Source organism: Leguminivora glycinivorella, chromosome 23 (assembly GCF_023078275.1).
Source record: "Leguminivora glycinivorella isolate SPB_JAAS2020 chromosome 23, LegGlyc_1.1, whole genome shotgun sequence".
NCBI classification, from domain to species: domain Eukaryota; kingdom Metazoa; phylum Arthropoda; class Insecta; order Lepidoptera; family Tortricidae; genus Leguminivora; species Leguminivora glycinivorella.
Window position 1 is genome coordinate 9,680,059 of NC_062993.1, and position 20,455 is coordinate 9,700,513.

The 20,455-nt window shown below is 37.0% G+C and overlaps 1 protein-coding gene across 2 annotated transcripts in view; it reads right to left on the bottom strand.

The window, feature by feature from the left end:
- The window catches only part of LOC125238479 (thyrotropin-releasing hormone receptor-like), a 172,238-nt gene that overhangs the window by 22,888 nt on the left and 128,895 nt on the right, over nucleotides 1-20,455 (bottom strand). For both annotated transcript variants that reach the window (XM_048145842.1, XM_048145841.1), the window contains exon 3: nucleotides 18,435-18,615. In XM_048145842.1, the coding sequence (XP_048001799.1) occupies nucleotides 18,435-18,615 (181 nt within the window). The remainder of the gene's footprint in view (nucleotides 1-18,434; nucleotides 18,616-20,455) is intronic.

Below are 20,455 nucleotides of genomic sequence, written 5' to 3' on the forward strand. Positions count from 1 at the left end.
TTTAACGCAAGCGAAGTCGCGAGAAAAAACTAATGTTTTTACGACTTTCATAAACATGAGGTCAAACTCTGTTCTATACCAAATTTTAAGCTTCCAAAACTGAGTTTTATTGGTGAAGTAATAAAAGCAAAGATTCGCTTAAAGTGTGAAATATCGTCTGACTTCGGCTTTGTCTATTACGAACTTGTTTTGGCTCGTGCCAAAAATCATAAAATACACCTGAGATAACGATCTTTGCGACCATGACTGGTTGTTTATACGATATTTATTCCACTATTTATGTGGCTGAATTTTTCGTATGGTTTTTATTTAAAATCTACATACCTACTAGAAAAAAATCATGTTAAAAGCAGTCTCTCCTATTTCCACTTCACGATGAAGTAATAAATAAGCAAAGGCCCAGCAGAAGGCCACTCCAGCTATTTCAACCTATGCAAAAGCTGAAAATGTCAAAGTCAAATGCATACCATATGGCTATAAAAATATTTAATCATGTACCTGATGAGTTCAAAACCCTGCCAACATGCCAATTTGAAAAAAAAATGTATAAGTGGCTACTGCAAAAATGTTTTTACTCGGTACAAGAACTTTTTGAATGACTTTGCTGATTATGTTAACTATATTATATTACCGCTGCACTATATACAATAATTTTGGAATGTTTATATTGTGTTGATTATGATTAATGTTAATTTTATGCCATATTATCTTATTGCTGTATTCAATAATTTCAGAATGATTATTATGTTATGTTAGGTACTTAATTGATTATGTTAATTTTATGTTACATTATTTTCCCCTTCAACTTCATGTAAATAATTCTACGCCGTTGCATGCCGGCAGAATATGCTGTTCTAACACCTATTTTACTAACCAAAACTGTACCATATTCTCAGAAATAAATGATTATGATTATGATTATGAAGTACATACCTACCTAATTGTATTGTTAACGTCCCATGTGTGTAGCCATTTCTGTATCTTTTTCTGAGCTTGAGCGAGAGCAGTTCGAATATTAATTAAAAAAAAAAGGAAATTGATCATAAATTAAATGGCATTTTAGAGACGTTGTAATTTCTGAGTTTTGTGAAAGATATTGTAAACTAATTTAATATTATCTGGTTGAAACAGTTGAACCCGTTGATCATATATCATTATAAATTAAATTTTATAAATATTTTGATTGCAAAAAACAGATGTTTTGACCATAAAGTTCTTGCCAAACCCCAGTGTGCGCAGCCGAATGCCCAAACGGTACCATGCCATGTTGAGTTAACTGTAGTTTAACTGTACTTTAATATACCGATTTGTGAGAAACAGACGACACAATTATATTCTTTCAGACTCCCAAATGCAATACGTGTCTTATAAGGAAGTTAAAATTCCCCAAAACAATTGTAACAACTTAGAGCCACTTTTAGGAACACTTTCTATTTCCATGTCTTACAAAAACATTACACCCAACTTTGTTATATGTGACAGAAGGATCAAAGTTTAGTGCGTAGAAAGAAAATATATTCTAAAAGTTGTTGGCAGAGTAAACTTTTTAACCGACTTCAAAAAAGGAGGAGGTTCTCAATTCGACTGAATGTTTTTTTTTTTTTTTTTGTATGTATGTTACTCGATATCTCCGAGAATCGTGGACCGATTTTCAAAATTTTTTTTTTGATCGAACCGGTATAACCCCGAGATGGTCCCATTGGCACCAAGTCAGGGTCTGATGATGGGATCCTGAAGAAATCGAGGGAACTCTTCAAATGTTATAGGCACATGTAATGTTTTTAGTCTATTTTTCAAAGGTACACCAGTATTTACGTCTGATGGTAATAATTTTATGTGGCTGAGCTGATGATGGAAGGTCAACTCCTCAATGGTTAGGAGTTTAAGGATAATTCTTTCACTACTGTACATGTATTCGGACTGATACATATAATATCACTAGGAACCACTAAAAATCAACTGGGCTGATGATGGAAGGTCAACTCCTCAATGGTTAGGAGTTAAAGGATAATTCTTTCACTACTGTACATGTATTCGGACTGATACATATAATATCACTAGGAACCACTAAAAATCAACAAATAAATAAACTTTTTAACAAAAAATAAAACCGCCTTCAAAAATAAGCGCGTTACAAAACACGGAGAAACTAAAAAGCCAAAAATAATAAACCTTTCAATTCAGATTTCTTATCGTATTGCAATAAGCTAAACATCCAAATTATAAACAAATCAATTATTTTTGGAGTCGGTACCAGCCTGTGTATGGTTGGGCGGGGCAAACAGGCAATAGCAAGGCGACGAACAGGTCTGGTACCGACTACAAAAATAATTGATTTGTTTATAATTTGGATGTTTAGCTTATTGCAATACGATAAGAAATCTGAATTGAAAGGTTTATTATTTTTGGCTTTTTAGTTTCTCCGTGTTTTGTAACGCGCTTATTTTTGAAGGCGGTTTTATTTTTTGTTAAAAAGTTTTTTTATTAAATAATCCGGGATGTTTTCTACAAGTGTTATTTACGTGACTGAAACTAGTCTTAACATTTGAACCGGAGGGTTCTTTTTCGCATAGCAATTGACATGGAGATTTTACGATCAATTGAAACTTTGTTTCGTCGCTTAAGGTCAGGTTTTTTTAACAATGTTTTGTTATAATACCATACTTTGTTAACGGAGACTTTTTTTGAAAAATATAAATACCATACCAAGAGTACCGAGACGTTCGTTAGGTCGTGTCAAAACCATATATCCATACATAGTGTCAAAACCAATTCAAAAGCATACAGATGTAGTGCGAAAAGATTTGCCTTCGTATTGTTAAGGACAGCACGTACGAACGCGTCATGCTATTAGGCCGTTTTCACATTATCCGATCCGATATCGGATGTAGGAAGGATGTAAAATGTAAGATTTATGCGCTTCCAGGTCTTTATTTATGTATTTGATAGATCATTATTACTAAAAAACGATATAAAACGCAAAAATTGCTGATTTAATCCAGATGGCACTATCCTACGACAGTTTTTGTCCGAGGCACCATCGAACTGCCGATATCGGCAGGATGCTTCCGACATTTTTGGCATGCCGGACCCCCCGCCAGCTGTCGGCCGATAATATTTGTATGTGTACGTATATAATGTAGGTATACGTTTGTAGTAGTGTGCGTGACAAAAATGGCGTCTATTAAACAGTTGTTAATGATGAATTTCTGTTGAAAAAAAAAAAGATTGGTAATCATCGGTCCGAATTGCGGATACTATTTTTTTCATCTTTTAGTAGATATAGTTAAATGTAAAATTATTTATTTTAGCTGCCACTCTTGAGTATTTTTATGATCGTTATTTAAATTTTACAATAAAATATTTGAAATGTAGTGCGTATAATTATTAAATATAAAAAAAATTATGTGTAGCATGCAAGTAATGTGTCCGAGTGAATTGTTCGACTGATGGATGAAGATTATTGAGTGGATTTCAAACTAGCCCGGTTTCGTACTGATTTACCGGATGCCAGCCAATGCAATGGTAAACATTTAAAACTGCGTACTAATAATAATACTCTAGCCATCTTGGATGTCGCTTTTTGTGGGGGCCCATCTTGTGGGGACGAGTCACCGTCTGCCGGAAATAAAATTGGATACCGTTTTATTAGGCAGGCGTCCGGTTTTTTATCCATAGCCCAGTATTTAGTCCATCACTTTCATCAAAATAGACCAGTTCATTTTAGATTCCATTAACTCTCACTTACTTACTATACTTATTAATATTATAAATGGGAAAGTGTGTGTCTCTTTGTTTGTCCGTCTTTCACGGTAAAACGGAGTGACGAATTGACGTGATTTTTTAGGTGGAGATGGTTAAAGGGATGGAGAGTGATATAGGCTACTTTTTGTCTCTTTCAAACGCGAGCGAAGCCGCAGGCAAAAGCTAGTTTCATCTATTTGTTTTGAACGAACATGTGTAAGTCTGTGGTATTAATTCGATTTCCATTTAAACACAGTAAGTAAATATGTAGTTCTGAAATATTTAAATGTAGAAAAATCGAACAGCACATGGCGATACGATAGTATTAATTATCACACTGTGACATCGCCCTATCCATAAATATTTTTTTAAAAGGAAAGATATCCATAAATATTTTTTTAAGGGCCAACTGTGTTTCACTGCTGAACAAAGGCAATATATATGTATATTAAAAATATATTATGTAGTGTGAGAGTGTGACGCAAAGAATGGTATGTATTATCAATCTATTTTTATAAAACAATATATTACCGTCAAGATATTTCGGGTTAACAAATGAAACATTTCACATTCCCGCCCTATTTTTAACATTCGCGGAACTCACCGAAAACAACCGATGTCTCATACTAATGACACGATGACAGCATTCAACCTGTCTCGTGACATGTCTCGCGATTCAAGTTCATGCCAACAACAACAGCGTGCTAATCGGTGACTCCACTTATTACATTATTTTTAAACTGGTTTTTGATATGTTTGTTTTGGAATATTGAGCATAGGAAATTTGGGTGAAATATAAACGAGTTTCCTATTAAAATACGAATTTTTTTGGTCTCTTTTGACGGGAATAAAATGCAAAGGTATGTAAAATCACATAAAATAAATTAAGTAGGCTAATATTTTTTTGGTCTTCTTCGTTAGCTTACCCGTTTTTTGTCTAATAACTATCTCATAGATGTATATTGTCCTCCAATATTTATTTATTTTATTGTGTAAGGTTTTTAAGTAAAATGTATAAGCAACAAAAGTCAGATTAAGAAAAATTAAACGTGTCGATTGAATTGCAAGAGAAGAGTAGACGAATGTATGCAGCCCTATACTACTTACATTCTTGTCTTTTCGGATAAACATTGCATGCTAGGATAGCTATTGCATTGTATTAGGAGGTGCAAGCACCTACTGCTTACCCTTACGCCGTGGCTTGCGTAGGCGACGGTCGCACGATGGTCGCGCGACGGCGATGCGACGCATACGAAATCAAACCTTATCGATATGGAAGTATGAGACGCGACGGCGACGACGGTCGCGCGACCGTCGCCCACGCAAGACACGGCGTTAGAGTTGGTCAAAGACGCCTAGGCTTACAAACATAGCTGGGCATTAACTCGTTAATCCGTTAATCGTTAATTAACGAAGTTAACATTTCGATTAACGGATTAACTTTTAAGTTAACTTTAAAAAATGTTAACGGATTCGTTAACTTCCGTTAAATTTCATAGAGTCCGTTAATCGTTAATCCAGCACCCCAAGCGGCTCGCTGCGCCGCGAAAACCACGTTCTTACTACTGCTACTGTAAAAGCTCGTAGTACGGCAAAACCTAGGATTTATCGGTAAAAGCAGATCCGTCCGTTATAAACAGTCTAAATACCAATTGGCGATTTTAACTATAAAACTCCCGTGAGACTCATACATATTTAAAAATATTTTAAGCGGGTTACTCACGTATTAAGTCGATATAGCGTTCGACATGTTTCGGTTCAATTTCGAGAACCTTTCTCAAGAGTAGCGACCCCGCCTTTACATGTCGAGAGCGCGACGCATACTGTCGAAATTGAACCGAAACATGTCGAACGCTATATCGACTTAATACGTGAGTAACCCGCTTAAAATATTTTTAAATACCAATTGGTGACTTTGGATCACTTATTCGAGATCTTCTAAATCTTATTAGGCGTGCTAGATCGATCACTAACCTAGGAATAGAGTGCAATCATCAGGCATGACAGACAAATCGCGCAACCGACGCATCGAGTTAGAGTCCGGCGCGGGCCTTCGATTACTCTACGAAGTTATCGTGAGTTGTCATCTCAAATCTCAATCTGAAGAACCGACGCACCACGATCGCGACCGCATGAATGACCCAATAATTACCAATCCGAAGTAAAACGTAGGATTTAGCCAACCAACGGCGGTAAAAGCCCGAGGAGACCGTAATTATTACATTTTGGTTTTTTACCGATTGGCGTCACAGGTTTTAATGTACTTAGTAAATAGAAATACATAATACCTACAGTGGAGTCCTATTTTTATGACGTGTTAACGGATTATCGATTAACTTTAACTTCCGTTAAATCTACCGAAATGTATCGCTTTAACGATTAACGAAGTTAACTTTTTAAGTAACGGATTAACGATTATCGAAGTTAACTATTTGATTAACGGTGCCCAGCTATGCTTACAAATATGGGATACAGAAGAGAAATTTCGACGGCTTCCGCTATGACGGTTTGAATCCGGCCTTCGCCACTGGTGGTGTCCGTCATTTTTTTTTTTTTTTTTTTTTTTTATTAACCCTAATGTAATATGATCATTACATGGTAAGTCAGCATTTTACAATATTTTATAACATTTTACTATGTCAGTAAGTAAGCTTAGTATTAATCATAATAAATAATAATCTATTTACAAATTTCGTCAATTACATTATCATTCAATGATAAATATTCATTTATCGAATAGAAGGCATGGTTTTGGAAAAAGATTTTTACTGTGTTTTTAAATAAATTGAAAGGTAAATCGGTGACATTTGTGGGCAATTTATTAAAAAGCTTTATTTTTATAAAAATTCCCTGTTTTTGGCATTTTTTCAATTTAAGAAAGGGAAGTATTAGCTTGCTATTGTTCCTCGTATTATAATTGTGACAATCCGAACGCTTAAGTAAAGTATTTGATTTGTTATGAATGTCTAACACAGAGTTGTATATGTACAGTGATATGACCGTCATTATTTTAAGCTTCAAAAAGTAAGACCTCGCAGATGTGCGCCAATTTACCCCACATATTATTCTAATTGAGCGTTTTTGTAGAATCAGTACCCGATTTATATCTACAGCATTTCCCCAGATTGTAATTGCATAAGCAAGTAAACTTTGTACATGAGCATAGTAGTAGTTTTTCTTTAATATATGACATCTTATTTCAATTTTTAATTGCAAGACTCTTAAGTTTTCTGTTAATGGACCTACAGAGTGAAAAATAAATAAAACCAAAACTTGTTTCTTAAAAACTGTGAATCATGTCACGTATGCCATAACATGTCGTAGATTTAGAAGCTCACAGGCTCTTGAGCATGTCTAGGAGACACAGATCACTTACCGCTAATAAATATTGTTCCGGTGCTATACCAGCGCTTTTAATACAATTCTTTAATTGTTAATAAAAAATGAAGGGGGAATAACAAGGTCTGAACCTAAGACTCGATCAAGTCATCAAATTTTATGCTCAACTGACAGAAAACCACTCATCCCATCCCTTCTCTGTATAAAATCCTAAAACCCTATATGAAATTGCGATAATTATTGTGCGCTCAAAACGCTCACGATAATATCTCTTTCGTAGCTATCTATCTCTATCGATCTTGAGTATTGGCGCGACAGAGCCAGACTATATTTTTGCGGCGTTTTGGTGGCGATTGGTGTCGCGGGCCAGGTAAGTACATTTTACTATTGAGTGATGCTGGTCATTGTTACTATTTCCGAAGTAAGTACGAGTAAAAAGAACACCTACGTAGTCACAAAGTAGGTAGAAAATTTCATGAAGCGTAGTCTAACGTGGGTGTCTATGTTCAGAAACAACCCTTTCAAACATATGAGTTTCTCGTGGTTTATGAGTAGACACGTTTCGTTCACCTCGAGATGTACTCGATATCGAATTATCTATATAAGTATCGTGGTGCCATCGTATTCAAAGACACGTCGAAGTGGTTTGTGTTTCATAGGATCGGAGCTATTTTCGGATTTTCAATAGGTACTACTATTCCTACTTAGACAGATAGATTCCTACAGTCTACAAATATATGGAATAATTTATGTTATTAAATAAAATTATGGAATATTTTATTGAATAAATTTGATTTGTGCCTTAATGAACAAAAAAAAACTCACTTTAAGTACCTGTACAAATATTTGGTATGTCATATTATAATTTAGTATCTTGATTGATATTTATAATTCTATAAGTATATATGATATTTATAATTATATAATTATAAAAGTATTTATAATTATTAAAAAAAAAGTTTTTCGATGTGTCATGCTACTCAGTTACTCATACTTTAATTATATCAAATAATTGCGTTTTCACATTATTCGATCCGATATCGGATGTCGGAAGGATTTCAAAGGCAAAAATCAAAGATGGCGGCTTGAATGTATGAGATATCGGTCCTACATCCGATTCTATAATGTGAAAACGCACTAACGTTGACTGAAAAAACACACCGCACTATTTTTTCCATGTCTGTCGAATAGAGACCCTGCTGTTGTTTCGATCGAGTTTTCAATGTATGAACTTTATACGTGACTTGTTATACAATAAAACTTTATTGCCCAGCTTTACGGCTCAAGGGGGGGAAATGGAAATAAACACACGCTGTTACTATTTCAAATTTCACATTAAACTATACTAGCTTTTGCCCGTGGCTTCGCTCGCATTAAATTCGAAAATTGCGGAATCCGAATGCTGCATATAAACATCCATCTCCTATTTTAGGGAAGTGGAGGGTTAGAAAGAGACAAAAAGTAGCCTATGTCACTTTCCATCCCTTCAACTATCTCCTTTTAAAAAATCACGTCAATTCGTCGCTCCGTTTTGCCCTGGAAGACGGACAAACAAACAGACACAGTCACTTTCCCATTTAGTGGTATAATATTAAAAATAAAATATAGAATGGATAAAACTTTAACGGTGTGGAATTGAATTAACTCATATATCAAGTTTACATTTCATTTGAAAGAAAATACTAAAACGCATACTTTGCTGAAATAAAATAATTTATTATTCAAATGTGGGTAGGTATCAATAAAATGGACTATTTCCAGCAAAGTTACATTTGCGCTTGTGAAAATTGAAATTGGAAAATGAAAAAGTTGCAATCTGTTGAAATAGGGTTTAAGAAACGGCTTATGGGAGGTAAAGTTATGTTTGCTGAAGCGTGTGAGGAGTCATGCAAGTAACAGAGTTCTGGAGATGTAGATGCAGGGTTGTCACTGCAAAGTTAATTAAAATATTTTAAATTCACACTGACACTGAAACTTAGTAGTTCATGTGCTCTGCCTAACCCTTTGTGATATAGGCGTGATTATATGTATGTATGTAAAGTAAAGGTCTACTATTTAATATGCCTCCATTTATTGTTTAAATACATTAAATAGGTAGGTGTATATCGGTAGGTATCCATAAATTATATTCAGGCAAAAAAATACTAATGAGCGGATTGATTTCTTCGTCACCTCATTTCGTGGCCGACAAATCTGACAATTGAGTGACGACTGCTCATTATTTTTCCCCTCACTAGCTCGGAAACACGTGTTTTGTCCTTTAATACCAGCGGGTAAAAACGCATTTTATCCACTAGTGGGTAAAGTAATTTGACCTTGAATAAAGTCAAATTAACTGCTTTAAAATTGATAAAAGTAGGTGAATCTAGTAATAAAGATGATTTACCACCTGTGGAACTACTATTATAAGCAGTGATAAACGCATTTTTTGCGTTGTAGTTTCCTCACTATAGTGAGGGCAAAAGTTTTGTGTTACACTCGGGTGCAAATGTATTTTACTTCTCGTGTGTTAAAAAACTCGCAAGTTCAGGATTCTATTCTCGAACCACTCGCTTCGCTCGTGGTTCAACTATAGAATCCTTTCACTTGCTCGTTTTTCAATTTCACACTCGGCGTTAAAATACAACTTTGCCCCCTTGTATAACAAATAACTATTAAAGTTTTTGGTTAAAATTGAAGTATCTGATTCTAATAATATATCAGTTTTTTATTAAAAATTTGGTACTTAATCAAACATTATTACCTACCAGCAGCGGCTGGTCCATACAAGCCGATTCCCACCGGCTTGCCTAAAATTGATTACTAGTAAAGTACCTAATGTTAAGGTAGGTTTCTTTTTGCTTTGGTGTTGCCTAGCAGAAATTTTCACCAGCCGCCACTGTTACCTACTTAATATTCTTATTAATTATACTTTCATGTTTTTTTTTAAATAGGTAGGGTAGGTACTTACTACTTAATCCTAACCTTCCCTTCCCTAAACCTTACCTTCAAATCAAGAGTGAACAGGCATCTTATCGATAAGTATAAGGACAAAACAAACAAATGCCGCCACTGTTTGGTACCTATTTGATATAAGAAAGTCTAATTTTTATTTTATATTCTTATTAATTATACTTTCATTTGAGAATTTTCAATGACTGTTTGCAAATAGGTAGAGTCCTCTTCATGGTTTTTCAATTGGTACTTGCAGAATAAATGCTTTATATAATTAAAAAAAACTTTTTGAGCAACGTTCCGGATTGTCGTAAATTTTTGATGCAAGCAGGATGAGAGAAACAGATAAAAAAATTAGCCACTTGCTTTACGTCGAGTTTCTAGGACAAAATGTGAACCTTATTATGTGCCTTATTAAGCCTATGTCTTGTTTTAAGAAAAAAATATAATAGCAAATAAATACGGCTACTCAAAGTTGTCCTCATACTTAACGATACAGTCTTTATTTGCGATTTTTGGAAAGAGCATGTTTAATTGATTACTATAAACATGATTATTTATCTGGTGGTGCGGCCAATAATCATGGGCTCAAATCTCCTAAGGGATTAAAACCCAGCTATACATGATCTGATAAATCTTTTAAATAAATGCGCATTTTTAGTGCGTTTTCACACATTATCCGATCCGATATCGGATGTCGGACCGATATCCCATACATTACAGGCGCCATCTTGGATTTTTTCTATTGAAATCTTTCCGACATCCGATATCGGATCGGATAATGTGAAAACGGACTTAAGCAGAGCTTTTCTGTAATAATTTGTACAATATTTGTGTAATAGTTTTACAACTAAATAATAGAAATCCATACTAATATTGTAAATGGGAAAGTGTGTGTGTCTGTTTTTGTTTGTCCGTCTTTCACGGCAAAACGGAGCGACAAATTGATTAATTGATTTTTTAATTGGAAATAGTTCGAGGGATGGAGGGTGACATAGGCTACTTTTTGTCTCTTCCTAACCTTCCACTTCCGTAAAATGGGGGATCGAAGTGTATAAAGAGCATTTCGCAATTTTCCCGGCAACCTTCAAATCAAGAGTGAACAGGCATCTTCTGGGCGAGCTCACTCCATCGTGAGCCACGTCTTTGCCTTTGGCTAGTCTGTGGTCAAGAGTAAGCCCATTTATAATAATAAAAAAAAAAATGCGAGCGACGCCGCGGGCAAAAGCTAGTAGTAAATAAAGTTACATTGTCTATGATTTTGAGCATCATGTCCGTTTAAACATAATTATGAGTGGCAACCCTAGCCGCTGTAAAGGCTGAATTGGAAATGAACCCGAGGAGCTGACGCCGCGGAGTCTGAGAATGACGCTTTGAAAGTTTAAGAGGCATCCCTCACACGTAGCGCACCTACTGGGGGGGCGATTTTTGAATCTCGCATACGGGATTTTGTCACTAAAATACCGGTTGAAAACGGTGACTTGCTTATTATTTTCAGTGACAATTTTCTGAATTCGAACGCGTGAGACTCTTAAATCGGCCCGCTGTTCCCAAACCGTAGTGATGAGGGAACTTTTTATAACCAGGGGCGGCCCACTCCGCGATTCTATCGCCGCGCTACAAGTACGTGCTGGCGCGTGGCGGCGAGTTCGTGGCCCGTTCACTGGTGACGACCTTCGCGCGGTGCAATAGAATTCAATGTCGGCTGCTCGCGTGCGGTCCGTTTGCTAATGTAGGTAAGAATTTTGAATGGCGGCATTTTGTGAACATCAAAGGAGTGACCCTTCTGTACTTGTACTAGTTATATATTCTGTGTTATAACTCTAAAAGCTCCGCCACAAATGCGCGTTTTGAGAGCGTTAGCAGAGCGCAATGATAGCGGTACGCCGGACGAACGCTGGCGTTGCGCCCAGCGGACGCCGGCGGGAACTAACGAGCGCGGATTGCAAGCGGAATGCACGCGGATTACGAGCGGAACGCCAGCCTTCGTCCGGCGCACCGCTATCATTGCGTTCCGCTGACGCTCCGCTGACGCTCCGCTGACGCTCCGCTGACGCTACGCTATCAAAACGCTTTATGTGTGGCGGAGGCTTAAAGCTCTCGTGAGATTTAAACATATTTACAATTTAAAAAAAAATATTTTAAGCGGGTTACTCACGTATTAAGTCGATATTTTTAAATATGTATGAGTCTCACGGGAGTTTTATAGTTAAAATATTTACAATATTTAAAGCGGGTTAAGTTTTTCATCAAGTCAAAATAACGCTGACATGTTTCGATCGAATTCGCGGCGCGTACTCTTCGGTAGGTTCGGGGGGTCGTTACTCTTTAAAAAAGATCCTCGGAAATGGATCGAAACATGTCGAGCGTTATTCCGACTTGAATAAAATAATAATAATAAAAAAACGTTTATTCGGATCGTAGCTTATTCGTAGCTTAACACTACTACATATCTTCTACCAAACCACATTGTGGTTTGTCGAAGCTCCCATACGCTTACCAAACTACCCGCTTAAAATATTGTAAAGAAGTTTTTACAGTACAGTCGCCGTCAGATTTATGTATCCAGATATTCTTGTGCGCCCCGATCGCTCAGACATATCTGATGGTTTTCGTTAGAACACAAGCCTATCCTTCTTTCTTACTCTAAGATATGTCATCTTTCACACACCTCTCCTTTAAGATGCATGTAAACTCAGAACAGAAAACTCTATAATACATATCGAAACTAGGGAAGAACGTTCAAAATTGAATACAGGTGTGTACATATTTATGTAGCTGACCGAACCAAGTCATGCCAAGCTAATCTGGCAATCTTGCCGGTACAAGTATTATTTTTGTGACAGCACGGCAGTGAAATTGTGACATTTAAAGAGGAACTAACTTGTTCCGTCTATTGTCCTTTGAGTCGTCGGCAACCCGAACCCCCTAGGAGCTTGTACACTCCTTTTTGCTGTGTACTTAACACAGCAAAAGGGAGTGTACAAGTTTCTAATGGGGTGGCAACGCGCATGTGACACTGTTTGAGTTGCAGGCGTCCATAGGTTACGGTGACTGCTTTACATCAGGCGGGCCGTATGCTTGTTTGCCACCGACGTAGTATTAAAAAAAACCACCTTTGTACCCATGATATTACTGTGACGTGGAACTCTTGGAACATCACTAGACGGTTTACCAAGATGAAAGGCGCTTGCTATGGTAAATTAAAAGCCTGGGCAAAGAAACGGAGCGTTTATTAGGGGTTTCACTTTTTGTACCAAATTGTGGAAGAATAGGGATGACGACTACATTTAAAAAATGGTATTCTGTTAATTCCGTCACTTAGATCGTCCAAAATACTGAACACATATTTTTCGCTTTTTCTAATTAATGAAAAAATACAAAGATATAGAGCATCAAAATTCCGGAGTGGGGGCTTGTGATGTCACTTCTAAGTAAAAATTGTACCTAGGCGTGACGACGCGAAACTTCAGCGCACTGTACCGTCGTCATTTTTCGTTTACGAGAAAAAAGAAAAAAATACGTGTCTAATATTCTTTGATAATCTAATTGACGGACTACTTAATTAGTTTTTTTTAGTCGTCTCGCCTATTGTTTAAGAAGTCTGTGTTACAGGAATTAAATACGATGGTTTGGTTTGGATGTTAAATATTATTCTTTAACCCTTTAACAGCCAGCAGTGTCAAAAATACTGTTAACTTGTACACTAACTTGTTTCAATGGGGTGGCAACGCGCATCACTGTTTGAGTTGCAGGCGTCCACTGACCGCTTTACATCAGGCGGGCCGTATACTTGTTTGCCACCGACGTAGTATAAAAAAAAAACTTGTTCAAAAATCGGATGCTACTTTGATACCTATCATCTGCATACGCCTCATGTGGTTTGCCGACGGTCTATCCCCATTCTTGTCACTAACACTCGCTGGCAGTGAGCTGGCACCCTTCCAAACCCAGTTAGGATAATAAAGGGAATATGTAGAAAACATCGGATTCTTTTTACATGCTTTCTAGAGAATTTACTAAGTTTTAAAACCATTATTGACACGAATCGTCAACGTTTCAGCTTGGGCACAAATAGTTTTCAATATCTTGAATTCTTTACTGTTCCTCTGGACTGAAGGACTAGCAAATGTGAGCCAAATTCTCATTTGTTAGTCCTTCGTGTGTCATACACTATTTTGCATTATGCCTGGACGTACGTGGTACGTACGTACTTGGACGCGAGTCACTCTTTTCCGGGAAGCGAGGCGCGACTGAGGTTACGGGGGGCCAAGCCGGGTCGCCCAAGGTCACCTTGTAGATTTTGAAATATTTAAGTGGTGCAATCAAGGCACCGGTCCAATGATCGCAACCTTCTCCTACGTTAGGAGAATTATCCATTGTTTAAGACGATACGGTAGGGATCAATTCTCCATACAAACGCTCTCGACTATTTCCTCCCTGGTTTTTGAAGATAGCAATGATTTATTCAACACAGATTGTTATTATTTTTATCTGTGTCGGACCGTTTTGATTTTTTTGATATTCTGCTTTTTAAAGATTCTAGAGCCAATCAAAAATTTCCAAAAACGGCCTTTATCATTGTGGCGCAAAAAAAGGTGTGATACTCAAGATCGGTAACAATTAACCAAAAAAGCTAAACGGTCCGACATAGATTATTTCATTAATATTCAGATTCTCAAATTTCGTTCCGATTGATTAAGTTTTGTATGAAGAAAGAGTCGAGAGAGGAACCTCGATTTTAAAGATTATATATTAATATTATTATATTAATATCTTTTGACTGAGTTGTTCTTAATGGACAATTTTTTTTCGATAAATCTAGTTAATAACACTTGTATATTTAACTAAAATTCCCAAGTTGAAAGGGGGGCTCCTTTCCATTTTAGTATTTTCGCTACCGTATCCTCTTAAGGGTTTTATTACATTGCGGTATTTGATGGCTGTGCAAAATTGTATATAACCTCAACGGCCCGCAATGTAACTAAAATCGCATGCGAGTTCGCACGCCGTCTAAATCAGGCCTAAAAGAGCGTTCGGAACACGAACGACTGTATATAAATTTTCATAAGCAGTTTAGAAAATTAATTAATGAGCGATATTTTTTTGACGATTCAGATTTTCATATGAATTGTTGTCACAAAATTCTTGTCAGAGATTTCTTGTAAAATTAAAATGATGCATACAGTTAGTTAGTGTAAGTATTAGGTATATGTTACTCAACGAAGGCCGCATATATATCTGACATGGACATGGTCTTATATGAAGAGTCATAAGAGCGTGATGTCATATATTTTAGAGTATAAAATAAGCATACGTTTCATTTATAAATTCATGCCTCCCACTACCTACTACGAGAATTTATTGAACAATAATGGCTAGATCCATCAACTAGCCAATGAAATTGCAATTCACAAACTATGTGGCTTTTTGTTGCTTTCATTGTGTGCGTTGAATTTGCATCGACGCGGACTATTTGATGCCCGTTTGTATGACTTATTGCAGTTTAAATGGCGCACATCGCCTGTGGTCTACTGCCATTAATAATAACACTGCTGTGTATTAATAACACTTCAGAGAAACATAATATTAGTTAAAGTGTTTCTAGTATGTAAAGCAATGAATGATATATTGTACTTTTTGGTGTTTTGTTGTATTTATTTACGTCCTTAGCGTATTTGCATGTAAACATACGCAAGTAAGTAATAGTACATTACGATACAAGTGCGTAAAAAAGGAAGTTCGAAAAGAGAGGCGATAAATTAAAACACGACCGAAGGGATTGTTTTAAATCGACACGAGTTACGAATTTCCTTTTCGCACGTGTATCGTACGACGTTTTTCATGCCTTATGATTTTTTTTCTCTGTATTCTCCTCTCAAATGTACTGATACTGAAAAGTACACAGTGGTAACACTAGTGCGACAAGTGGTGGTTGTGCTAGGTCGAAACTTCGGAGGGCCATCGTACTGATAAACGTCGTACGATACACGTGCAAAAAGGAAATTCGTAACTTGTGTCGATTTAAAACACGGTCGTGTTTTAATTTACTCGTCGACAAAAACCTCTTTTTTACGCACTTGTTGCACAATATTTAACTATTGTTGCGATGTTATTTTTTCGGTATAAACAATAAATATGCACATGCTATCTGACACGCTCTTATAACTCTTGAAATAGGATTGTGTCAGGTATTTTTGTGCGATGTTATTGCCGGTATGCAATGCTTCTAAAGGTGCTATTACATGGGCAACACAATTGCCAGCAATTCACATACCATTGCCGCGTTTGCTCCTGTTAGTTGGTTGAACAAACGCGGCAATGGTATGTGAATTGCTGGCAATTGTGTAGCCCGTGTAAGCGGCAACCCACACTCAGGCGACGCATGTCTTAAGACGCGGAACGGGCGGACGGACGCGCCGACGTCCGTTCCGCGTCTAAACATATGCTTCGCCTGTGTGTCGATAGTCCCTAATAGCACCGTAAGTAATTAGGTATGCGAAAACTAGAAGTATCTTCTCGCTTAGAGCAAATGGGTAAATGCCACAATAAACCCGCACGAATTATTTCCTAGGCTCATGATTCGACAGTTTACTGCCACGCCGCCGCGGACATTAGCTGACCAAATATTTACCCCAGTAGTTTTATACGCCTATCGTAAACTCTAGATAAATAGTCCACGGCAATAAAACATCCGAAAATATGAGATTCTTGCCGCTGTCAATAACCCGGGCAGAAAATAAACATTTGACAGTATCTTGACTACATTTTCTGCTAAAAAGAGAAGGTCAAGTGGGACTGTTACGCCGTGGCTTGCGTGGGCGACGGTCGCGCGATGGTCGCGCGACGGCGATGCGACGCATACGAAATTAAACCTTATCGACATGGAAGTATGAGACGCGACGGCGACGGTCGCGCGACCGTCGCCCACGCAAGACACGGCGGTAAACAAAAGCAGACAAATGCGAACTCGGGATAAATACTACTACATAGAACAAAGAGTTACCTACTGATAATTATTTTTTTACAAGAATATATTACGAAAGGTAGGTAAATTCGAAATGTAGTAAGTTTTATGGAGTTAAAAAATATAAATTATATTATACACTGTGACTGCGTTGCTGAGTTTCAGAACAAACAGTTAGAAGTTATTTTAGTAATTCTATTAGTTCAAGGTTCGAGTTTTTTGTTTAACATTGATCTTGAATCAAATGCATGTTTAAATAAACATTGGTATGTTTGTTCTAAATTAGCTTATCCTTTACATAAGTTAACTACAAATATTAATAGAGAAATAATCTAGTTTTCCTTAGATTTAATTATAATTTAGAATTATTTTAAGGTGTGTTATAATCAGATACCCATTGCTGTATCATGAGCAAAAATCATCTTCTTGAAAGCTTAATTAATATTTAACGATAAATTAGTCTATTTATAAAATCTTTTTGAACGCATGACATTTTAAATTAACCTAGTCCATTTAATCGTCTGTCATCTCCTAGTCAATTAAAATAAACAAATTAATTTTAAAACGTCATAACGTCATTAACGAAATAAAAAGCCTTTTACGTGGCCTGCGCGGAGCGGCTCACAGATGGCGTCACCTATAGCTTGTACTAGTATAGTCAGTATTGACTAGCCACTGTTATTTCAACTAGTCATGTAGTAATGATCAGATTGACCAGCATGGAAGGACGTCTCATCACCGTCGGAGCTAAAAAGGGTATAAATAATATTAGTAAACCTAGTAAAAAGAGCTACGAAGAACCAAACTAGAGCGCAAATGAAGGTAGTCCTGGTTTTCGTAGAGAAGTAGCCTGCCCGGAGCGGCTCACAGATGGCGTAGTAGCGCTCAAAGCTGATAGCTAGTATAGTCAGTATTGACTAGCTACTATTATTTCCACTAGGCCTGTAGTAATACCCAACATGGAAGGATGTCTCATCAGCGCCAGAACTAAGGGTATAATATTAATATACCTAGTAAACAGACCCGCGAAGAACCAAACCAGAGCGCACATGAAAGTAGTCCTGGTTTTTGTACAGAAGTAGCCTGCCCGGAGCGGCTCACACATGGCATAGTGGCGCTCAAAGCTGATATAGCTAGTATAGTCAGTATTGACTAGCCACTGTTATTTTCACTAGTAATGTTAATGGTCAGTATGGAAGGATGTTTCTTCACCGTCGGAGCTATACGGGGTAATACTAGTATACCTAGTAAACAGAGCCGCGAAAAACCAAGCCAAGGCGCGAATACACACGTAGCCTGCTCGAAGCGGCTCACAGATGGCATAGTAGCGCTCGAAACCGATAGCTAGTATGGCCAGTATTAGGCAGTTACTTCTAGCTCCAATAATCTAGTAATGGTCAGAGAGGATGTTACGCCAGCTCCAAGGCTGAAATTATTAATATTTGTATACCTAGTAAACAGAGCCGCGAAGAACCAAGCAAGAGCGCAGATCAGCGTGGCCCTAGTCTTGGTACACACGTAGCCTGCCCGGAGCGGCTCACAGATGGCGTAATAGCGCTCGAAGCTGATGGCCAGGATGGTCAGCACGGAGGCGTGAGCTACCGTCAACTCCACGAAGGGGACGGCTAGGCCTGTGGACAATATAACATAATTAATAATGAAAAGTAATAAACAGCTTAAAGGCATACATTTCTTAAGAGATGTGAATTTAAAGCAAAGACATATATAACTCCACCTAGACAAATAAAGTCTAAGAAAAAAACGTACCTCAGTACCATACAGAAAAAGGTACGGTGGCCTAGATGGCGTTACACCTTTGGGGGACGCTCAGCTAGATGGCGCTAATATTAATATTTGACATTTTAACACATCAAGCTAAGAATATGGGCCAAATTGTCAAAACTGAGGTTCAAAAGTTTTAAGCCTGTGTCAAGAGATGGAAGTCTATGCACACATTACACATTTAAACATTTTACTTCTTGACAGTAACTCTCTATGTATAATACTCGATCCTCTTTGATTTAAAGTTAATATTAGAATCTCTGCTAGACACTCTGCTTAACCTAACCACAAATTTAAAATTTTGAAAAAACCCCCGACCTCGACATAGTAGACCGATTTTCATGAAACATGGCTAAGAACACTCCCGACTAACTCAGCTTTCAGACAAAAAACACTGAATCTAAATCGGTTCATCCGTTCGGGAGCTACGATGCCACAGACAGACACACACACAAACAGACAGACAGACAGATAGACAAACACACAGACAGACACGTCAAACTTATAACATCGCTTCGTTTTTGCGTCGGGGGTTAAAAATATGACTTTTTGTAAACACTCATATTATTTTATTTTATATTTTTCCAGTTTTCTCATATCGAATAAAGCCCCAGTGCTTTCCTGAGGAAATGCAGGCAAAGGAAGTAAGCCGCAAAAATGGGGCATTGACAATTCGCCAAGTTATGCGAGATTACTGAATGTATGTGAATTAGGTTACCAGGCTAGCAGTTTTCAAACTTAAAATCTCTTATGATTTTATTTATGTGAATTCGCATTTTTAGGTTCCGTAGTCAACTAGGAACCCTTATAGTTTCGCCATGTCTGTCTGTCCGTCCGTCCGTCCGTCCGTCCGCGGATAATCTCAGTAACCGTTAGCACTAGAAAGCTGAAATTTGGTACCAATATGTATATCAATCACGCCGACAAAATGCAAAAATAAAAAATGGGAAAAAATGTTTTATTAGGGTACCCCCCATACATGTAAAGTGGGGGCTGATTTTTTTTTCATTCGAACCCCAACGTGTGATATATTGTTGGATAGGTATTTAAAAATGAATAAGGGTTTACTAAGATCGTTTTTTGATAATATTAATATTTTCGGAAATAATTGCTCCTAAAGGAAAAAAAAGGTGCGTCCCCCCCCTCTAACTTTTGAACCATATGTTCAAAAAATATGAAAAAAATCACAAAAGTAGAACTTTATAAAGACTTTCTAAGAAAATTGTTTTGAACTTGATAGGTTCAGTAGTTTTTGAGAAAAATACGGAAAACTACGGAACCCTACACTGAGCGTGGCCCGACACGCTCTTGGCCGGTTTTTAAGCGTACCTACACTGAGAGAAAAACAAACAGTTTTCATGTTCGTTCAACAAGTTTTTTGGTTCAAATAGCGTTTACGTGCTCTTTGATTCAAACAAAAAGTTAGATTTTGTTAAGTGTAAACTAGTACATTCTACAAGTTACTTGTCATTTGAATCAACAATATATTTGAATCAACCAGTCGATTTTATAAAAACAACATGACACATATTGTTTTAAACATAATTATGTTTGGCTGATTCAATCAAATATCTTTTAACAAGTTTGACCTTGTTGTTCGAACAAATTCGACTTGTACCATCAATATTGTGATTTCAGCAATTCCCGTTAAGTTTGTACATTTGGATCACGTCTCCGATTTGGATAAAA